Here is a 13,111-nt window from a genome sequence, read left to right on the forward strand (position 1 = left end):
TAAAATCTTTAGTCATCATTTATTTGTTGTTGTGTTTTTTTTAAAAAGAAAGAAAATGTTGTGGTTGTCTACTGTCCTTCAACTCCAAAGTACAACTGAAATATATCACCACAACCACTGTCAAGTAAAAAATGATACAACTGTCCCAAATCCATGTGATTTCCTCTGGCACCATGTGCATCAAATATTTTTTCTTCAAAACCTGTGAATTTCCTTTGTTTCTCAATTTGCCCTTCTGTTCCCTCTAAGCAAGTATCTTCCCTGTGCCGAATTAAAATCCGTTGCCACGATAATCTTCGAAGTCTAGATAAAATGAGAGTATTTCACAATCAGAAAATGCAACAATATCTAATCCAACTAAAGTTACTCCTAACAACATTCTGTCAAAACCAGTGCAAAATGTTAGTTGTGATTAATCTAAATTTCAGTGGAACTGAAATTATGTCAGAGATTATTATCATTATACAATTCAGTCCATGACTGCTATTTGGCATTTATCTGTATTTTAAATCGTGACATATATTCCTAGAAATACTTTTGTTACTTTGTCATTGCTTACTATCCTATTACAATTCTCCTAAATCTGTATACAATTAAAATTCTCAGATTGCAAATTGATAAACCAAAAGAAAAGCATACCTTCTCAATACCTGAAAGTATCACTTCTTGTAGTGGTTTTTAAAGAGCTAGACATATTTGTCTCTTGCAGCATAAAAGGGAAAGGGGAGATATGCCAGACTAATTGATTTTTTTACAATTTTTGCACAAACTTTAAAATAAACCCACTTCATATGCAGTATCGAGCAGTATTAAGACTTCAGGCATGAAGCATATTTTCCACAGTTTTGAGAGTATAATGTAGATATAATAGGGTCCAGAATGATGCAAATCATGACATGGGCAGGGTGGGTTTTAAAAAAAAATCTTTACAGTGGTGAACTAATATTGATGTTTCAATGCAATAAATCTGCTAATGAAAACTCACTTTCCTAGAGTTCCAAACCTTCTATGAGAAGATACTTTTTGTTATATGTGCAGTAGTGAGAATTATTGTATTAATATATGTCGTGTGCTATAGAGCCACTCCTATTCATAGCTCTGCTAATGGATTGGAATAATTCAATTCAGCCTTTCTAGTCTTCTGTTGTGATTTCCTTGTCCAAGGACTGCAACCTGTAAATCAATTATGTGATCAGGAAGATGGAAATTTTCTGCAGCTGTCTTTTGATATTGCCATTTCTAATGTCAGATTTATGTCCACTAATCATCTTATGTAGAGACTGTCCTATGTGCCCAGTGCAGAATGTAGATGGGATGGCATATACACACTGGAGGAAGAGCAAGTAAATGTACCTCCAGTATTATGCCTTATGCTCTTGGCCACAGTAATATTGTTCCCATTGTAGACATGGGGGGGGGGGGGGGTGTAGTACAGTAGATCCCAACCTTTGGACCTCCAGGTGTTTTGGACATCAACTCCCAGAAATCCCAGCCAGCTTACCAGCTGTTAGGAAGTGTGGGAGCGGAAGTCCAAAATACCTGGAGGCCCAAAGGTTGGGAACCACTGCTTTAGTGAGTTGGGTCTCTGCCACTAGGAAGATGGCTTTTGAAGTATTTACCAGTATCATCACCAAACATTAACAGTTACTGAGTAGCACAGAAAATGTTAATTTGTTTTAGCAACTTTGGTTGATTTTTTTTGTATAACTTTGTAGTTCAAGGATGGGAAAATATATTAAGATCAAGTGAAGTTTGCTGTTTCTAACCTGCTGGTATAGTTCTCATAGCTTTTGGGGCAGAAATGGGTCATGTTTATATATTTTGGGAAACTGGACTGCAGCCAGATTTAGTGTGGGTAGTTGTGAAGGGATGTTGGATCTCATCATAAAAGGGTAGAAAAGTTTCTCTGCAGTATACCATCTGCTGTGTTACTAATATAGCTTGTGCTATGACAGTTTGGCACCAAATGGGGATACCTGAAACTACCCCTAATTCCAGAACAAAACAGTTTGGCCCATCATGCAGGGTTTAAACTGGAGTTTAGTTGAAAAGCAAAGAAAATGAGAGCGCACAACGGTTGCATCTCTCCATAGGTTAGAAATATAACGAAATTCACATATCCTGTCCATCCTCCACCTTCATATCTTTTCCCAGCTTCAAACTGCCAAATCAATGCAATCATTAATCTTTTGTAAGCCACTGGGCAGCTGTTAACATTTGGCTATGCTACCAACAACTGCAGCAAAATCCATCCAGTGGCAGAAGTCAACTTATTACACCTGTAGAATGTGGACAGGCTCTTAAGTCACTATGGAGATGAAGCAACTTCTGGATAGTCCTACTGCATGAATAGAAGCTGTAAGGACTAGAAGCCATCCACTGATGAATTGCAACTCCTAAGATTACTGTATTTATGTTCTCTTTGCCATGCCACAAAAAAGCCTTCTAATGTAACAACAGGTTTGTTCTATCATTAAGATTTGTAAAATCACACAGTGAAGGCTAGACACAAAGGAATGCGTGTTTATACTATTATGCATGGCTTTTGGCTTCAGCAAATTATTCTCGCCATATGTTTCTTTGAAGCTAGAACTCCTAATCTAGCAATATATTCTAAGTTATTATTAGCTTTACTATATCATTGGTACTATGGAAAAACTGGAACAACTGATATGTCTGTATGGATTTAAAGAATTAAGATACTAATTATGCACTGTAGAATTAATGCAGTTTTACACCACTTTAACTGCCATTATTCTATGCTACCAAATCATAGAAATTGTAGTTTCTTTAGGCACCTACACTATTTGCAGAGAAGGCTAAAGACTTCATAAAACTACAGCTCCCGTGGTTCATATAAGAGTCATGGCAGTTAAAATGCTCTCAAACTGCATTAGTTCTACAGATGGACCCTTACATTTTTGGCAAATCAACTCCATTGTTTAGAGGAAAAAATATTTTATGACTAACTGTGAATATTTTACCTTTACATATAACTAGTTGGGATTATATTATATACTTTTCAAAATAGAATTCAATAAGAAAGTTACTTTCTACATTAACTATAGTGTGTGAATTTGGATTCAAGAGGGTTAAACTTAAATCATTTGTAAACATCTGATCTGCAAGGGAAAAAAAACATTAGTATAGTCTTAGTAAAAGGTAAAGGTTTCCCCTTGACATTAAGTCTAATTGTGTCTGACTCTGGGGGGTGGTGTTCATCCCCATTTCTAAGCCGAAGAGCCTGTGTTGGCTGTAGACACCTCCAATGTCATGTGGCCAGCATGACTGCATGGAGTGTCGCTACCTTCCCACCAGAGCGGTACCTATTGATCTCACATTTGCACATTTTCAAACTGCTAGGTTGGCAGAAGCTGGGGCTAACGGCGGGAGCTCACCCTGCTCCATGGATTTGAACCGCCGACATTTCAGTCAGCAAGTTCAGCAGTTCAACAGTTTAACCCGCTGCGCCACAGGGTATAATCTTAGGAATATAGTCTTAGTAATTTACTATTACTAATGTTACCAGTCAAAAGAAAAGTCTCACAAATAAAAGATATATGAATACCCACCTTGCCCAGAACTCCTCGCACATGCTCTGTGGGCCTTCAACACAAATGATACCTGGTTTCCCAGGCATGCTGAATCCAGAGAGAGAAAGTTCTTTAGACCAGTCAATTATATTCTTTCTTTTTTGCTTGTTATAAATGTGATGGCTGTAAATCCAAAGTCTGGTGAAGATATCCTCAGACCTTTGAACATTTGATTTCTGTAAAGTGGAAGACAATTGCTCCTTGTTGATGTAAGCAGCAGCATGATCTTTAATCCATTCTCTTGCACTTAAAATGCACATTTCACCAGCACAGTGCTTCTGCAAGTGTGTTATGAGATCTGTATTTAGCTGAGCCTGTTGGGATCGGCTTATGAAATGAGACCTATAAATGGGGAAAGATGGCACAGTTTGAAAGACACCAACAATAAAAATTAATTGCATAAAAAATCCAAAAGATGCTCTAGATCACTGCTTCAACTGTGGGTCCCGACCCCAAATGGGGTTCCCTTAGCTCAGTGTTGGGGTCCTGAAAAATGTGGCAGTAGTAAAAGGTGACACAAACTGCAATGTCATAAAGTAAAACATAACAAGAAATTGTAGTGAAGGCAGTCTTCCTGCCTTAACACAAGATGGAAGGAATGTAAGTGAAAAGGCACAAGTCTGAGGCCAGTTATTTTCAGTTCTGGTTCTAGGAAGGACAGGTGCATGGCAATGTCAATTTTTAAAAAATGGTTTCGGTTACATTTTAGACTGTTTAAGCTTTCAACTTGTGTAACAGCCTGGGACACGGCTTTTTTTGTCAGTCATCTTCTTTTTTTTTTTTAAATGAGCATTATAATACAAATTCATATTATTCGGCTCTCCATTTGTAAAATTAAAGTAGCATTTAAAAAGTGTTTTAATGAGAATTGTAAAACACTGAAGATCAACAAGTATACTGTGATGTAGTGGTTTGTGCATTCAACTATCGGTGTAGAATGAATGCGGTTTGACACTATAATTGAATGCAATGGAATCTTGAGATTTATACTTTTACAAGGTCCTTAGCTTTCTCTGCTAAGGACTACTGGTACCTCATAAAACTATAACTCCTAGGATTCAATAGCATTCATTCTAGAGCAGGCATAGCTGAATGGCCATCTGTCGGGGGTGCTTTGAATGCAATTTTCCTGCTTCTTGGAAGAATGGGGTTGGACTGAATGGCCCACGAAGTCTCTTCCAACTCTAGGATTCTATGAAGTGTTTTAGATTTGGGAATTATTATTTTTTAGATTTTGGAATACCTTTATTTGCAATATAAGAACACGATGAGGTATTATGTCTGGTGATACCCAAGACTAAAGGCTTCACGAGTTTTCCTGAACTGAAATGCTTGGTGTTTTGGATTTGGAATGCCTGTATTTGCATGTAGGTACCTAATGAAAACTCTTGAGGGCAGAGCCCAACTTTTTTTCCATGTTAGGAGCGACTTGAGAAACTGCAAGTCAAAACTGCAAGTTGCTTCTGGTGTGAGAGAATTGGCCTTCTGCAAAGATGTTGCCTAGGGGATGCTCAGATGTTTTGGTGTTTTTACTCTCCTTGTGGGAGGTTTCTCTCATGTTCCTGCATGGGGAACTGGAGCTGATAGAAGGAGCTCATCCGTGGTCTCCCTAATTTGAACTAGCAGCCTTCAGGTCAGCAACCCAACCTTCATGTCAGCAGTCCTGCCAACACAAGGATCTAACCCAGACATGGGCAAACCTGGGCCCTCCAGGTGTTTTGGACTTTAACTCCCACAATTTCTAACAGCCTACCAGCTGTTAGGAATGGTAAGAGTTGAAGTCCAAAACACCTGGAGAGGCAATGTTTGCCATGCCTCTTCTACAGTGCAGTTGCAGCCTATGACTGCAGAGACCAGGTCTAATTCCCTGCTTGATCACAAAATCCTACAGAGTGATCCTGGATCGGTCACTCTCTCGGCTCCAGAAAACCCTGTGGTAGGTTTGCTTTAGGGTTGCCATAACTTGGAAATGATTTGAAGACACAAGATCAACCATAACATAATAAATATATTTAGTCTCCCCCTGTGGAATATAACACGTAGTACCTGATAGTGATTTCTGGAAGCACAGTGGGATATTCCAATGGGAAAGCACAGAACAAAGAAAAGGGAACCTAGAAAGAGATTTTTAAAATATATGTCTATATATTATATTTAAAAATCTAAATTCAAAAGCCATGTTCATTTACTTTCAGACAACAGTATCATTACCTCACTTCCATCAGGGGTCTCTATTTCTAAATTAAGCATAAACTGTATTTTTGAAGATGGCTCTTCTTTAGTGCACTTTTCCACACGATCTTTCAGTTCTGCTAAAGCCAGTTGGTCAGTCACCTTAAATTCATCCTCACTGGGAAACATACTAGAAAGCAAATCTAATTCAGAAAGTTGTTGTTCAGCTTCTTCCAAATTGATCATTTTGATTAAATTCCTAAAAGAAATAAAGGAGAAAATAAATGTAACATTTACGAGTAGCACTGCTTCTAATTCTAGTATAAATGGCTACATTTGAAGTATTTATTTATCGTGTCAGAAGCGAATTGAGGATACATTTATAATGTATTTAAAAACACAAATTTAAAATCTTGGCATTATACTAAATGTCCTTTGACCAGAAGCTGGCAACTTAAAGTTCCTCTGGTGTCACTGTGAGAAGATCCTCCCTTGTGCATGTGGCAGGGCTCAGGCTGCATTGTAGTAAGTGGTATGTGACTCTTCTCCACATTCGTATGTAGTGGACACACTTTGTAGCCCCATTTCTTAAGACTAGCTCTGCATCTCGTGGTGCCAGAGCGCAGTCTGTTCAGTGCCTTCCAAGTTGCCCAGTCTTCTGTGTGCCCAGGAGGGAGTTTCTCATCCAATATCAGTCACTGATTGAGATTCTGGGTTTTTGCCAGCCACTTTTGGACTCTCACTTGCTGAAGTGTTCATGCAAGTATCTCTGTAGAAAGCTACTTCTTGATTTAAGGTATTGGCATGCTGGCTGATATCCAAACGGAGGATAGGCGGAAATGTCAATGCCTTGGGGTCCTTTCATTACAGGCTGCTACTTCCCAACAGATGTCTGGTGATGCAATACCAGTTAAACAGTATAATTTCTCCCGTGGTGTGGGGCACAGACATCCTATGATAATGCAGCATGTCTCATTAAGGGCCACACCCAATTTTAACGTGGTGAGATGTATTCCACACTAGGCATGGGTACTCAGCAGCAGAGTAGCGAAGCGCAAAGCCAGATGTCTTCAATGTGTTTGGTTGTGATCCCCAGGTTGTGCCAGTCAGTTTTCGTATATTATTTCAAGTACCCATTTTTGGCTTGATAGTCAAGCCATGCTTCTTGCAAGTCAGAGCACGGTCCAGAGTAACTCCTAGGTATTTTGGTGTGCTGCAATGCTCCAGTGGGATTCCTTCCCAGGTGATTCTCAGAGCTCAATATTTTTATCTGTTTTTAAGGTGAAAAGCACATGCCTGTGTTTTAGATGGATTAGGAATCAGCTACTTTTCCCTATAATAGGCAATGAGAGCTCTCACGCTTTGGAGAGCTTCTGTTCAACCATTTCAAAGCTCCCTACTTGGGTGGTGATGGCACGATCGTCTGCAAAGATGAAACTCTCTGTCACTTCTGGCAGTGGCTGATCATTTGTGTAAATGTTAAACACTGATGGAGCAAGCATGCTCCCCTGAGGCAGGCCGTTCTTCTGTTTTTGCCACCTGCTTCTCTGGCCCTGGAATTCAACTCTCCCCCATGCTTTTCAACATCTACATGAAACCGCTGGGAGAGGTCATTCGGGGTTTTGGAGTTTGGTGCCATCTCTACGCAGATGACACCCAACTCTACTACTATTTTCCACCAAACTCCAAGGAAGCCGCTCAGACCCTAAACCGGTGCCTGGCAGCTGTGTCGAACTGGATGAGGGCTAACAAGTTGAAGCTTAATCCAGACAAGACAGAGGCCCTCCTGGTCAGTCGTGGGAACAATCGGGGTATTGGGTGGCAACCTGTGCTCGACGGGGTTGCACTCCCCCTGAAGGCGCAGGTCCGCAGTCTGGGGGTCTTCCTGGATTCATCTATGACGCTTGATGCCCAGGTGTCGGCGGTGGCCGGGAGGGCCTTTGCACATTTAAAACTTGTGCACCAGCTGCGACCATACCTCGAGAAGTCTGATTTGGCCACGGTGGTCCATGACTTAGTTACATCCAGACTGGATTACTGCAATGCTCTCTACGTGGGGCTGCCCCTGAAGACGGCCCGGAAACTCCAACTGGTTCAAAGATCGGCAGCCAGATTTCTAACGGGAGCCGGCTATAGGGAGCACACAATGCCCCTATTAAAGCAGCTCCACTGGCTGCCGATAAACTGCCGGGCCCAATTCAAGGTGCAGGTTTTGACCTATAGAGCCCTATACGGCTCGGGCCCTACCTATCTCCGTGATCGCATCTCCTCCTATGAGCCAGTGCGGACCTTGAGATCTTCCGGGGAGGCTCTTCTCGCGCTCCCACCACCGTCTCAAGTGCGGCTGGTGGGGACGAGGGAACGAGCCTTCTCGGCAGTGGCCCCCCGGCTCTGGAATGCACTGCCAAAAGAGATCAGGCAATCCCCTACGTTATCCAATTTCCGTAAGGAATTGAAGACCTGGTGGTGTCAGCAGGTTTTTGAGTAATTATATTGGACTACCGCCGATTTCTGAGCCTGAATATATTGCACAAGATTTCCCTAGCCTAAAATGATACATTTTAATATATTAGGTTTATGGTTCCCGTCCCCTTGATCTGGTCATGTAAGTGTGATTTATTGTTATAATTGTATTACTTTACTTTGTTTAATAATGTGTATTATGTTGTTATGTAATGTTTGTGTTGCTTTTATGACTGTAAACTGCCCTGCGTCCCATCCGGGAGATAGGGCGGTATATAAATAAAGTTTTTTTTATTATTATTATTATTATTATTATTTAAAAGCTCCTGTTTTGTAGCAGATTTCCTATGCATTTGAAGTGACAAGTGATTTCACAATAGCATGTTAATTTTCAATTAATTATGCGCCTGATTTGACTATGTACATCGATTGCCATTATCTCTTTTATTGGTAACTCGTGTTTATAGATTTTAGAGGTAAAGCCTGCTAGATTTAATGAGACTTACATACAGGTATTAATAAATCGGATAACTACACCCGGAAGTACGGCCACCTCGACACTTTAAAATTTCGGAGTCTATAGCCTCTCCGCTTCCGTCTACGTCTATTAGAGTTCCTTCCCAACAGCCAACATACCGGAAATTCCGGTCGAGTCAAGTGGCCCTTCTATCATATGATCTCTATGATCGTGGACCGCCAACCTCTTGCCGAGTGCTGCGCCAGACCGCCGTAAAGGCCCTCGTCGGGCTCACAGATGTGTCGTAAAATACTCGCATCCAGGACTTCGCTCCAGGTAAGGGCCGCCACAGCACAGGGCCGTGTCGAGGCGTCTCCACATGCGGTGTGAACTCTACCAGTCACTCCAGTCTTCTTCGCCGGGGCAAAACGCGGGAACGCCTTTCTATTGGTGAGGGCCGCTGTCAGTCAGGTCAGATAGGCGGGTTACGTACTGGAGAGTTGGCCAATCAAAGGGCTGGTTCTTCAGCGTTCTAATGCTTCTTTCCCTAGCGTGCGGAAGAAAAGGCAATTCTGAATATATATATATTTCTCATAGTTTCGAGACATTCTTATAGGAACTGCCGCAGGAACCTATTGATGTATTGAGAAATGTATATCTCGAGGCATGGGTGCCTTGGGGCTGGGAGTTGTAGTTTTAAAAAAGTAACTTTTCCAAACTCTTTAAGTCATGGGGGAGTACTTGGGCTGCATCTACACTGCAGAATGACTGCAGTTTGATATCCTTCTAAACCAGGCAGGGGCAAACTTGGGCCCCGCAGGTGTTTTGGACTTCAACTCTCACCATTCCTAACAGCCTCAGGCCCTTTCCTCCCCCCACCCCACCCCCAGCCTGCTCTAAATGTTATGGTTCATGTGAGTTGTAGTTCTACAAGCTCCTCAGCCTTCTCCACCAAAGAGGGCGGGTGCCCCGCCAAATGAGATCTCTCACAATCCCATAGCATCGAGCCAAGGCAGTTCAAGGAGTGTCAGATCGAATCCCAGGTGTTGTAGTTTGGTGAGGCCCCAGCACTCACCAAATGCAACTGTAGCTGCACCCTTAGAGAGCAGACACTACACTCTGACCTCTGTATCCACAGATTCAACATTCACAGCTTGGAAATATACCGCATTATGAATTGTCCAAGGCTTTCATGGCTGGAATCACTGGGTTGCTTTGAGTCTTTCGGGCTGTATGGCCATGTTCCAGAATGAAGGAAAGTTAGGGAGCACAGTAGATGTGCTTTCCTGGTCCTTAATTTTTCCAGTTTCCTTGTATCTTGGAACAGTTTCTCCACGTAGAGATGTTCAATGTATTGTCAAAGGCTTTCAATGGCCGGAATCACTGGGTTGCTGTGAGTCTTTCAGGCTCATTCTGGAACATGGCCATACAGCCTGAAAAACACACAGCATACCCCTTTATTTCACCATTTTATATAAGAGACACTGTTTTACACCATTGTATATAATGGAACTTGTACATCCATGGAAAGGTCCTGTAACCAAACCCAGTGTATGCCAAGGTATGTTGACAAAACTGAGAAACCTCTTTTTGGTATGTTGGCAAAACCTAGAAAGAACTGTGTTGTCAAAGACTTTCATGGCCAGAATCACTGGGTTACTGGAACATGGCTATACAACCCAGAAAACTCACAGCAACCTATAGAGAACTGTTCAATTGCATAAGCCATGCAGTTGCTAAGGTCATAGGTGGTTAGTTAATTAATGAGTTAACCATCTAATACAAGAACAGATCTGACCCATCCCCTGGTTCCCAACCAATAATTTGGCAAAGGAAACAAAAGGGGAAGACAATAGCCAAGACTATTTCTTGGCTATTTTCTCCCCCTTTTGTTTCCTTTGCCAAATTATTGGTTGGGAACCAGGGGATGGGTCAGATCTGTTTCACCTACCTAAGCAATGCTTTGCTTCAGCCAAGTAAGTTTCATGAGAACCATCACTCCTCTAAATGTTCCTCCAGCAACATCAAGAATATCCCTGTGAGCAGCAAAATCAGGCAATTCCAACTGGGTACCCCCCCCCCCCCCCCCGAATTTTCCTCCAGGGGCAATCCAAGAACGGGCAACTTGGAAGTCCCTGAACAGACTCAGAAGTGGAGTGGGCAGATTAAAAGACAACCTGGCAAAATGGCACTACTTCCTGCGACTGTGGAGCAGAACAAACAACTCAGCATCTGGATGCTTGCCCACAATGCCCTGCCTCATGCACAATGCCCTGCCTCATGCAATGCCCTTATGCACTGTATAAAGCAGATGCTGTTGCCCGTTTTTTGGTCTAAAACTATTTAGCAGCTTTTATCAGTTTTAAACTCATATTTATGCAATGCTTTTGACACAAAATAAAAACTAAAAAACTGGCTAATTTAAGTAAATTGTTTTTAATGCCTTCATACTAAAAGTGGAGTATATGAGGGGTATAAACTGCAATGAATGTTCTTCCTTGACCCTAATGGAAAGTATTGTAAAAAGCAGCAGTGAAAGGAGCTTCTTAGAATAAAAACAGCACTGTTCCAAAAGATGCCATTACATTTATATAAATGTAATAACAAAAGCAAAGTAGAATATAATATTAAAAGAAGATGAAAGTGATATGCTTGCATTTTTATATGGCTTTGCTTGATGTGGTTTCCATCTGTTATTAGTATACTCTTGCAAAATATGTTTCAAAAAGGTTAAGGTGCTTACTCTTGATTATCCTTGTGGAAGAATAGTTTGTTTATGTTCTTTTGAATACAGTGTTATATTTACCAGGATATATTCCTACACATAAAGGCCCATATTGTGTCTCTTCAAGTCATTATCAACTTACAGCAGCCCTACGGTGAACCTATTACTGGGATTTCTGTGGCTTAGAGTATGTGTCTTGCTGAAAGTTGCCTAGTAAGTTTCAATTAAAGTAAAACAATTGATTTAGTAGGGCTTACCTATGTGTTGACTCACTGTTCAACTGTGCATTGATCCACTCTAGTTGGGACAAATCCTAGTCCCATATTGTAAGAAAAGTGGAAAGTAATAAAAATGCTTCCTACACTATACACCAGGCATGGGTAAACTTCAGCTCTCCAGGTGTTTGGGAATTCAACTCCTAACAGTCCACTAGCTATTGGGAATTGTGGGAGTTGAAGTCCAAATACCTGGAGGGCTGACGTTTGCCTATGCCTGCTATAAACCATCAGATGGCAGTCTATATGGATCTGGTAACCTGGTTGTATCTGGGGCAGGAGAGGAAACATTTACCCTTTTGTACGTTACTTGAACAAAATAAACCTACCATGAACTTCTACAGTCACTTTTAGATCCTAGTGTAATAAGGCTAAATGCAAGTTTTTCATGAATGCACATTGCTGTGTTTTCTTTATTTCATTGCATGTGTATCCCACTTATCACCTGTAATACTTGGGTAATACACCTGAAGTTACCCTGTTTTATCTAAACAAAATCTCTTAAGAATAGATTGTAATACTATGTAGCAAAATCTGAAAAAAGATTCTATTCCTGGTTTGAAAGTTTAATAGTATAGTACTTACTTTGAAAGTAGTTGTTATACCCCAAAAGTTTTATTTTTGTAACTGCCACAAACTATGTTGAATTGGTTGATACTCTTATCAGATATTCGTTGAAACATCAGATATAGCAACATGTGCTGCAGGATGTCCCACAAAACCAAAGTTTTTGCAGTTCAATAAATCTTTTCCTCGTTGAACCAATTAGGAAATGACATTTATAACCCAGACACAAAAGTCATGTTACATAGTGTAATTATTATACTGTAAATTTGTCCTTTTCTTTTTAGAATGCACTTTAATTTCTTAGCTGAGCCATTTTTTGAACTCGGATCTTTGTAGTCAAAGTTTGATATTATTGACAGCTAGAGGTATGAGTGCTGTCATACACTTTTCTGCCCTCAGTATGTTCCTAATGTACATTTTGCTGCTGAATGAATGGTTATACTCTGGCTTGTGTAGGGTCTTTCTATAAACCTTTCAACCAGAGGTTAGACTTCATGGTCCTTTGATCCTTCTTCTCTAGATGTCTAAAATATAAAGGAGGAAAAAATGTTTGGCAAAAGATTTCATTCCTACCTTCTATTAAAACTTGTTCCATGGAATTTCATTGTGGTTAGGATCTGTAAACCTAAGCATTATGTCTTAGTGTGTGCTAAAAGGAGCTGCTCTTAGTTTTTGAAGTTTCTTTGGAAGTAAAGAGTGAGCCTTTCTCCCTCTCTCTTGCTTCTTCTCTCCCCACCCAGGTCAAAATTGTTTGATGTAGAATACAACCTTGGGTTTCCAACATGGGAAAGAAACGAACAAAAGGGAAAAATGTACAGTCGGATGACTTAACAGACATATCAGGTATGCCTTGTAAGTG

General features: G+C 40.8%; 2 protein-coding genes across 5 annotated transcripts in view; one reads left to right on the forward strand and one right to left on the reverse strand.

The window, feature by feature from the left end:
- rwdd2b (RWD domain containing 2B) lies at positions 1-9,003 on the reverse strand. Of its 3 annotated transcripts, none has more exons than XM_008107627.3 (5): positions 8,865-9,003; positions 5,805-6,024; positions 5,640-5,707; positions 3,573-3,935; positions 1-303 (listed from the first exon to the last, which is right to left on the reverse strand). In XM_008107627.3, exons 2-5 carry the CDS (start codon positions 6,009-6,011, stop codon positions 69-71), a joined length of 873 nt encoding a protein of 290 aa, XP_008105834.1. In that variant the 5' UTR covers positions 6,012-6,024; positions 8,865-9,003; the 3' UTR covers positions 1-68. The 3 variants fall into 3 exon arrangements, with proteins under 3 accessions (XP_008105834.1, XP_003219116.2, XP_016847995.1); XM_003219068.4 differs by lacking the exon at positions 8,865-9,003 and adding an exon at positions 8,735-8,841; XM_016992506.2 differs by lacking the exon at positions 8,865-9,003 and adding an exon at positions 8,739-8,825.
- Positions 8,885-13,111, forward strand: part of usp16 (ubiquitin specific peptidase 16) — a 21,153-nt gene continuing 16,926 nt past the window's right edge. For both annotated transcript variants that reach the window (XM_008107626.3, XM_016992505.2), the window contains exons 1-2: positions 8,885-9,021; positions 12,993-13,095. In XM_008107626.3, coding sequence (XP_008105833.1) covers positions 13,035-13,095 — 61 coding nt within the window. In that variant the 5' untranslated portion in view covers positions 8,885-9,021; positions 12,993-13,034. The remainder of the gene's footprint in view (positions 9,022-12,992; positions 13,096-13,111) is intronic.

Source organism: Anolis carolinensis, chromosome 3 (assembly GCF_035594765.1).
Source record: "Anolis carolinensis isolate JA03-04 chromosome 3, rAnoCar3.1.pri, whole genome shotgun sequence".
In the NCBI taxonomy this organism is placed as follows: Eukaryota; Metazoa; Chordata; class Lepidosauria; order Squamata; family Dactyloidae; genus Anolis; species Anolis carolinensis.

Excerpts from the sequence above, each read along its gene's own strand:
- rwdd2b (XM_003219068.4), bottom strand. Across the intron at positions 5,708-5,804 it reads AGACCCCTGATGGAAGTGAG|GTTCCCTTTTCTTTGTTCTG; the intron begins GTAATGATACTG and ends ATCTCTTTCTAG. Across the intron at positions 304-3,572 it reads TGCGAGGAGTTCTGGGCAAG|ACTTCGAAGATTATCGTGGC; the intron begins GTGGGTATTCAT and ends CATTTTATCTAG.